General features: G+C 55.6%; 1 protein-coding gene across 1 annotated transcript; it reads left to right on the plus strand.

Annotated features, from left to right (window-relative positions):
• Nucleotides 1-797: 797 nt before the first annotated feature.
• TLX3 (T cell leukemia homeobox 3) lies at nucleotides 798-8909 on the plus strand. The gene is made up of 3 exons (XM_056856730.1): nucleotides 798-1209; nucleotides 2912-3155; nucleotides 8699-8909. Exons 1-3 carry the CDS (start codon nucleotides 798-800, stop codon nucleotides 8907-8909), a joined length of 867 nt encoding a protein of 288 aa, XP_056712708.1.
• The last annotated feature ends 349 nt before the right edge of the window (nucleotides 8910-9258 follow it).

Consider the following 9258-nt stretch of genomic DNA (forward strand, 5'->3'; position numbering starts at 1 on the left):
TTTGTTTTTGCATTAAAAATAATTTTGCATTGAAAACGATTTTGCATTGAAAAGAATTTTGCACGGAAAACAACCACAAGCCGTCAGATTCCTCGAAGTGAAAAGGGGCAATTGCAAAGGCGACTGGGCGGGGATCTTCTCTGCGGCCAGCCTTTCCTTCTGCACAGTGTTGATCGACAAAGACCTGTCGGAAAGAGTTCCCTCGATCCCAAACGAAGCCACCGAGGAGACAGGGAAGAGCTTCGGGACGAGCAAAGCAGGAATCCAGGTTCCCCCGGCAGATTCCTTGAAGGGGGTGGGGGTGGAGGGAAGCCGGCGAGGCTCCCCTTTCCATCCCGCCCGTTTCCAAAGACAAGCCCTCTTTCGGGGCCCGGAGCCGCCGGTTTGCAAACACCCCCCGCCCGCCCCCCGCGCGTTTTCCCGGGCGCTAATAAATTTGACCTATTGTTCGTTTGTTAAAATGATGTCACCACCGAAACAGTCCCTAAGCTCCTATTCCAATGAATTAGGCCTTTCTCGAGAGCCGGGAGCCAATGGGAGGAGAGAGGCCGGTCGGCGGCGGCCAATGGCAGGGGCGGGAGAGAAATTAGAAGGCGAAACTCCAGGTTTTGGTTCAAAAAAGATGACACACAGCCTGTCGGGCCGGAGCGCTCTTGGCAAAGTTTCAGCGCGACACCCCGACGAACCGGGAGCTTCCATGGATCTACTGTAACGGGGGAAAGGGGGATTTTTTTTTAGCAGGGGGGTCCTTACCTTCCCCCCCCCTCCGCCCCAGCCAAGATCCCCATCCGCCGAGGATGGATCCGCCCGCGAACACGCAGACGCCGCATCCACACGAGCCCATCAGCTTCGGGATCGACCAGATCTTGAACACCTCCGAGCCGGAGAGCCCGGCCCAGGCCGCCCCGCGGGGCTCCGACGGCGGCCCCAGCTACCTGGGCAGCCCCGTCGGCCGCCCCGGCGCCCCCTACCCTTCCCTGCCGGGGGCCGCCTTCCCCGGCCTGGGGGGCCCCTTCGAGGACGCGGGATCTTACAGTGTCAACCTCAGCCTGGCCCCCTCGGGCGTGATCCGAGTGCCGGCCCACCGGCCCATCCCCGGGGCCGTGCCGCCGCCCATCGCCAGCGCCATCCCCGCCATGCCCAGCCTCGGCAGCCTCAACTTCCCCTGGATGGAGAGCAGCCGGCGCTTCGTCAAGGACCGCTTCACAGGTGAGACGGGCGGCGGGGAGGTAAGAAGCCCCCAGTGGAGAGGGAGATCCCCTCTAGGGCCGAGATGGAGATCCCCTCTATGGAGGGCAGTGTTAAAAAAAAAAAACTCTTTAAAAACTAAATTTATTTCTGTATTTTCCCTACAATTCTCCCTTTCTCTTTCTTCTCTCTCTCTCTCTCTCTCTTCTTTCTTTCTTTCTTTCTTTCTTTCTTTCTTTCTTTCTTTCTTTCTTTCTTTCTTTCTTTCTTTCTTTCTTTCTTTCTTTCTTTCTTTCGTAAAGAGCGAGCGCCCATTTCCCTTGCATGCGCCAACGGTTTCACAAATGGCCGGGTAAAAATGACCGCTGGGGTGGTCTTAACAGGGACCCCGAAACAAGGAAAGCCCCTTCGCTTGCCTTCTCGCCGCAACACTTTCCCGGCTCATTTCTAACCAGGGCGGTGCTTGGAAAAGTGGCCTCCAGAAATCGGAATCCCCCCCCCCCACCGGCGAGGCCCCCACGATTTCTGTCTTCCCTCTCCTCCTTCTTCCAAAGGAGGACCCAGGAAGGCGAGTCGATCCCCACCCCACCCCGTGTCGTCCGATTAGGGGGTCGGGGATGAGAGGCAGAGGGCCAAAGGCGGGAAGGCTTTCCTATCCAAAGGGTGGTCAGATCCATGCCACCGTCTTCGGAGGGCATCACTGGGGAAAGCGCCTGGGGCCCTGCCCACCTCTCGATGGTGAAGGGGATTTATCTGGGTGTTTGTGGGGGGAGAGATTTATGGGTCGGGGGGGAATGCCTCCGGAGATCAGCAACAAGAAAAGAAAAATACAGTGCGGCCTTTGCAGGACTGGAAAACTATGATTGTTGTTATTATTATTATTATTATTAATAATAATAACAATAACAATATTTCAACGATATTCATAATAATAATGGAACATTATCAACAGTCATCGGAGCTTGGCAGGTGGCAGTCTTCCCAGGATTTTCCCCAGTCCGGCCAGCTGCCACCCAATTTCATGCTCCCTTCCTGTTGCGCGAAACTGGAGCGCCTTTCAAGCCCCGCTCGGGCCTGGCAGGTGCTTCGGAGGCGATCCGGAACGCGCTCTTTCTCTCCGTGCCCAGGACTTCTTTTTTGCTCCCTTCCTCCCTGGGGCCCCCTTCCTCTCCAGCTCGCCTTTCCTTTTTTGCCGGGCCCCGCCGGGGCGGCTCGCTGGCCTGCCTGATTCCACAGCACAGACTCCAAAATAAGCCCCCCATGCAGAGTTTTGAGAATTCAGATGGGGAAAACGCGCATCTAGAGAGCGGCAAAGCCCAGGCGAAACCTCCCGTGCGTTTTCACCCATTGATTAATCTGGAGTAATTTCCCGTCTAATTCCTGGCCAAGGATGGACTCCCCAGGTCTCTCACACCATGGGTCGAGGGAAAAGGTCTTCCCCTTTTGCTCCCCCCCCCTCGCAGCATGACAGCGGAAGGGTGGGGGGTCCCTTGGGTGGGCGCCTCCAGGTGGACTGCAGGGTGGGCCCAGGCGTCCAGCCGGAGGGAAGCTCTTGGCTAGCCGGAATAAATTGAGCTATGGGGGCGCAAGGGACGAAGGAAGGGCCCTTCCTCTGCTCCGGCCAGATGTTCCTGCCCCATCCAGATGTTCAGTGCCCCTCCCCATCCCGGCCGGCTTTCTGCCTCCCCCCCCTCTCACTGTCTTGTCTGTCTGTCTGTGGCAGCGGCGGCGGCGCTCACCCCCTTCACGGTGACGCGGCGGATCGGGCACCCCTACCAGAACCGCACCCCGCCCAAGCGCAAGAAGCCGCGCACCTCTTTCTCCCGGGTGCAGATCTGCGAGCTGGAGAAGCGCTTCCACCGGCAGAAGTACCTGGCCTCGGCCGAGAGGGCGGCGCTCGCCAAGTCGCTCAAGATGACCGACGCCCAGGTCAAGACCTGGTTCCAGAACCGCCGGACCAAGTGGCGGTGAGTCCCGGGGGCCGGGGAAGGGGGGCGGAGGGGGAGTCCCTGGGAGGGCGGCCCTGGGGGCCCCCTGGCTCTGCAGCCCCCTCGCACACACGGGTACACACCCAGGTACACACGTGCGCTCGGAGTTCTCCGGAGGAGTTTGGAAAACTCCCTTGGTTGGCGCCCACCGTCTGTTTTGGCGCAGAAGCTGCTGGCTGGAGGGGATTGCTGGAGGGGGCAGGAAGGACTCTGCACACGCTCAGAGGCAGGCCTCGATTAAGGCAGGCCGAGTCCCTCGCTAGATCCCTCCTTCCCGACCAAAGATTTTAATTTCTGCTTTTGTGTCTTTGTACGGATTTGAACTCCGCTTTGAATTCGTTTTATTGATACGTTTGTTGATTTGAATGGTTTTAAAACGAGGTTTTGTCACGTGCGAATTGTTAGCTGCCTGGGTGGTTCTTCTGAAGGCGGAAAGGTGGGATACACATTTTGTTAAATAAACAAACAAATAATAAACGACGTCAAATTTAAAAGGCCCCAGAAATCATCCTTTAAAAAACCCTTAATTTTAATTATTTGTTCCCTTCTCGATTTAGAAGCCCCTCAAAATCCATGGCTCTCCACTGTTCACTTACTCGGCCTATTCATACATCCAGCCTTGCTAAGAACTCCTTTCGTATTTATTAGGGTGTTGCGGTGATCCCCCCAAAACAAAGGCGGCTTTCCCCTCCCCTAAATCCCTCCCCCCGCCCCCCACCCCTTGCGCGGCTACTCGCGGTGCCTTCACCCTTGCCTACAACACGGGCGGGCCGGGTGCCCACCCTCTGCGGTGGGCAGAAGGCCTCCGCCGGGCACACGTGCCCAAGAGGCCCGGAATGCGATGCGGGTGCCGCAGTCGCGCAAGCCTGTCTCTCGACACGCGTCTTTCTGAATCCGCGCAGGCGGTTCCAGCAGAGCGGAGGCCTTCGGTTCGGCGAGAGTTCTCCCGGCCATCCTTCTGATTTGCCCCAGCCCGCCAGCTCCTGTTTTAGGAGCCGATTTCCAGTGCAATCCCGAAAGAGACTTTCCCAGGAAAAAACTTGGAGTAGGAGGGGCCGTGGCTCAGTGCTAGAGCATCTGCGTGGCATGCAGAAGGCCCCAGGTTCAATCCCCGGCACTTCCAGTTGAAGGAACTAGGCAAGGAGGTGATGTGAAAGACCTCTGCCTGAGACCCTGGAGAGCCGCTGCCGGTCTGAGCAGACAATACTGACTTTGATGGACCGAGGATCTGATTCATTATAAGGCAGCTTCATGTGTTCAGTCTGAGCGCCACTGTTTAGGATCGCTCTCCTAGTTGAAGAGAAGTTTTCGAAAGCCTGGATATTGGTGGAGAAAGAGGAGCGCGCTTACCCGGCGCAGGCGGATCCGGAGAGACAAAAGGGGTTCCTACAACCCAATAGTCCTGGGTGACGCTCAAGAATCCCGAGGCCCCGTAAGGCTTTCCAGGGTTTTCCCAAAGGGTGAGGAGAATTCCAGCAGAATTCAGCCACCGCCTTCGATGCTATTTTGCAGGCTCGTTCCCCTTAGGCGACCTCTTGGCTAACTAGGTCGCTCGATCGAACTGCCATGTTCAGAGGCAGGATATCTTTGCGGCGAAAGACGGGTACTTTAGTCCAGGGAAGATAACATGTGGGACTCTTTGTTGTGAATGTGGCTGGATGTCCGCGCGACGGGGTGGGGGAGGCCGTGCATGCGCTCATGTTCACGCTCTCCGCTTTGTGGGGTTGCTGGAGACAGACAGACGGACGGACGGACTGCTGGGGGAGTGGGGGGGGGGCGATGCTGGGCCTGGCCCAGATGCAACTAGGAGCGGATCCAGGCGGGCAGGCGAGCAGCCGGGTGTTTGGGTCCCGGAGAAGGGCAAAGGCACCGCCTGCAGGCACCCTGCGGGGCTCCGCGTCCAGAGCGGGGTTGGGGGCAATCCGGAACCTGGATCTGGGGCGGGCATCACCAAAGCCCCCCCCCCCAGCCCTGACGGGGGTCAACCACCAGGCCGCACGCAAAACCAGCGCACGAAAGGAAGACAGATCTTTGCCTCCCCTCTTGCTTGCAACGCATCAACGAGTTTCCCCATCGCACGCAAAGTAACGCAATGTCACACGCGCCCCTCCAAATTGTCGTCCCCCCCCCGTTGTATGTGTGAATGCGCTGGGGGTTCCGGCCAGGTTCTGGACGTTGGGACCAACCGGACTTGAAAAAGCCGCAAATCCCAGGCGATCCCGAGGGATTCCTTGTTGGAAATGCCCAGCCCCTAGGAGACCGGATTGGCAGCCGGGCGGGCAGATTTGGTGCTGGGCAGTCTCTCCTCTCCCCCCCCCCCTGGCCCCAGTGAATGTTGTGGGTCCGTTTACGTTGCGTGGTATTGGACAGCTGGAACCCGCCTTTCGGCAAGGCAGGAATCCAGATGTTATATATATATATATATATATATTTTGAAGGCGTTTAATATTTCGGTATTGGGCTTGCGGCTGAAGCTAGCGAAACAGCGACTATTAAAATAGCATTGCTAAATTATGCCAATAACAGAATGCTTAATAATAACAATAATAATCGTATTCTTATTATTCATAATAATTTATTATCCTCCTCGGGAGCTGTTATTCTCAGCATAGCAGTTTAAATTCTATATCAGGTAATTGTTGTTACTTGGAAGGGCCACCAAATCTATTCCTGGATGGATGTCTATATATTTTACATGTATTTCTTCTGGAAATATATCGGCCACAATCCGGTGTGCAGGATTAAATATTCCTAAATCCAACTAAACTCTAGTTTGGTTTTGTTGGGAAGGGCGAGAAGAATAAAAAATTGACTCCGGTTTAAAAAGGGCCGAACGGCATAGGTTTCTTGCTAGTTTATTGAGAACTTTGAAGGGCAGAAATATTGAAATCGGGACTTCGGTCGGTATTTTTCCTTTTGCCATTATTGGTGTTGTTGTTGTTGTTGTTGTTGTTGTTGTTGTTATTATTATTATTATTATTATTATTATTATTATTATTATTATTATTATTATTATTATTATTACTTTGTGGTTGGAGGGGAATTCGAGTGACCGCCTTTTCCGGCCTCTCCAATCCCCCTCGCTTTCCCCCCTTTCTTTCCATAACGGCCAAACAAAAAATATATATATAAAAAAATCCCTCCCGTCTCGCTAGGAAGAAATATCCAGGCGCGAAAACCTTTAATTCAGCCTTCGACGCCGCTACCTTCCATCTCAGCTCGACCGGGTATTCGATCTAAAAATATTGATATGTTTTAATTTTGATATAAAACTGAACTGGGAGGAGAGGGGGGGCTAGAATCGCTCACACCGTGCATTGCTGGAGAGAGGAGAGAACTCCCCCCACCCCAATTTTTTTTGAATATTGTAAATGGTTGCGCCCCACCTTTTAGAAAGATGAGGACGGATTAATTTCGTTTTCTTTCGCTTCTTCAGAACAAATCAGAATGCACATTTCTCCCATCTGAATTCTCAAAACTTTGCATGGGGAGTTATTGTTGAGTTTTGAGAATTTGGCTGGGGAAAATGTGCATTTAGAGAGCGGCGAATCCAAGGCAAAACCTGCTGTGCGTTTTCGCCCAGAGAGAAAGATTCTTTGTCGTTCAGGGCAATGTCTTTTGGAAAGTCGCGTGGAGAAAGGGGCGCCCTTTACTCGCCTATGAACAGCCCCCCCTTTCGAAAGCTTCGTTTTATGTCGTCCCCCCCCCCACCCACTTGCACTTATTATGGCGCCCACGACCATCCGTGCGCTTCTCGAATGTGAATAGACTTTAGATCTTAGCCGCTGCTGAGCGGGTTTAGGGGGTGAAAAAAAGAAGACGATCGTAAGACTTCAAATTCTCCCCCCACCCCGTCCAATCTTTCACCTACGACCACTGCCCAATCGACTCCCTGTTTTTTAAACTGCGGCCAAGGCAGAACAGTGGCAAAGGTCTCCGCGAGAAGCCGCAATAAGCGACCGGTTTGGGCGAGGGCGGCCGGCGCTGGCCCCTCCCAAAGGCCTGGCATCCTCCGGACTGCGGTCCGACGCCCGTTCTCCTGGGGCTAAGCCCCCCTGTACCACGGAAACGCAGTTTCGGGTCGGTGTAAACGCCAGAGCGCGCAACCGATCTGAAAGCGGATCCTTTGAGTCAAGCGGGGGCGGCGGTCCAGTCTTTGGACTTGGGCGCAGGGAGGTGCTTTCAGGTCAGCTTTTTAAGTCCGGTTGCAAACTGGGAGGGGCTGCGGCTCAGTGGCAGAGCATCTGCTTGGCATGCGGAAGGTCCCAGGTTCAATCCCCGGAAGCTTTTTGATTTTGGTTGGGGAGGGGAGACAGGAGGTGTCTGTGTGTGAACACGCGATCCCTTCCTCCCACGTGTCGTTTTGAGGGCTCCAGAGGAGGGCCAGACAGGCCTCTCTTCCCTCAGCGCTCCCAGTACACCCGCGGTTTCTGAACGGGCTTTAATTTAACTTCACACAACGCATAGTTAAATTGCTGCTCCAGGATGTGGCGATGGCTGCTAACTTGGAACGCTTTAAGAGGAGTGTGGACATGTTCATGCAGGAGAGGGGTACTCATGGCTACTAGTTACAGTGGATACTAGTTATGATGCACACCTAATCTCTCCAGGATCAGAGGAACATGCCTATTATGTTAGGTGCTGTGGAACACAGGCAGGCTGGTGCTTCTGCAGTCGTCTTGTTTGTGGGCTTCCTAGAGGCCCCTGGTTGGCCACTGTGTGAACAGACTGCTGGACTTGATGGACCTTCGTCTGACCCAGTATGGCCTTTCTTATGTTCTTAAGCCCCATTTCAAAGGAACAGGGACCAAATGAGGATCGAGGTCTCCCTTCCCTTGGTATTCGTATGAGAAGGGGAGCGCGATCCGGCCCCGGCGCTTCTCTCATCCTCTCCACTCCCGCGGGCCCCTGGGCCTTTGCCTTCCAAGGCCTCCACTGACCTCAGTGTAGTGGGGCTGTGGCTCAGTGGTAGAGCACCTGCTTGGCATGCAGAAGGTCCCAGGTTCAATCTCCGGCATCTCCAGTTAAAGGGACCAGGCAAGTAGGTGATGTGAAGGACCTCTGCCTGAGACCCTGGAGAGCCGCTGCCGGTCTGAGTAGACAATACTGACTTTGATGGACCCAGGGTCTGCTTCAGTATAAGGCGGCTTCATGTGTTCATATTTATGCATGGGAGGTTTTGCTTTGGATTTGCCACTCTCTAGATGCACATTTTCCCTATCCAAATTCTCAAAACCCAACAATAAGCCTCCAAGCAGAGTTTTGAGAATTTGGATGGGGAAAATGTGCATTTGGAGAGTGGCAAATCCAAGGCTAAACCTCCCATGCATAAATGGCCCAAGTGTGCTCAAAAGGCGCCGGATTCGGATGGCTCCCGGCGAGTTTAAACAGAAGGTCGTGCGAGAAGCGCTGCTCCTGGAAGGGGGGGGGTGAGAGCGGGGGTAGCGGCCGGGCAGGGCCCCGGAGGCGTGGCGTGGTGTCGTGTGCACGAGCTGACTCGGGTCTGTGCTTTGCGCCCCCAGGAGACAGACGGCGGAGGAGCGGGAGGCCGAGCGGCAGCAGGCCAGCCGCCTGATGCTGCAGCTCCAGCACGACGCCTTCCAGAAGTCCCTCAACGACTCCATCCAGCCCGACCCGCTCTGCCTCCACAACTCGTCCCTCTTCGCCCTGCAGAACCTCCAGCCCTGGGAGGAGGAGGCCGCCAAGATCCCGCCCGTCACCTCCCTGGTGTGAAGAGGAGCCTCGCCCGGCCGGTGGACCTGGCGAGGCCGACGCCCCTCCCTCCTCCGCCTGGCCCTGCATGAAGCCCAGGCCGGGGTCCGGACCGAACGCAGACGCAACCCGAGAGGCTGCTCACGCCTCTCTCCCCGCTTGGCTGCCGGCCTGGACCAGGAGGGTGGGACGATCCCACTCCTGCCACCATGTGGCTGCCACCACCTGGCTGCGTCTCCTGGGCCACCGGACTAGCGGGACTCCGCCGCGTGGTACCAGGACGCCCCCCCCCGCTCTCTTCGCCCCCCACCCTCCGCAAAGAAGCTACCTGGAACTACTCCCAGAAGTGCCCGAAACCTCTGGGTCGGAA

This window comes from Euleptes europaea, chromosome 10 (assembly GCF_029931775.1).
Source record: "Euleptes europaea isolate rEulEur1 chromosome 10, rEulEur1.hap1, whole genome shotgun sequence".
NCBI lineage: Eukaryota > Metazoa > Chordata > Lepidosauria > Squamata > Sphaerodactylidae > Euleptes > Euleptes europaea.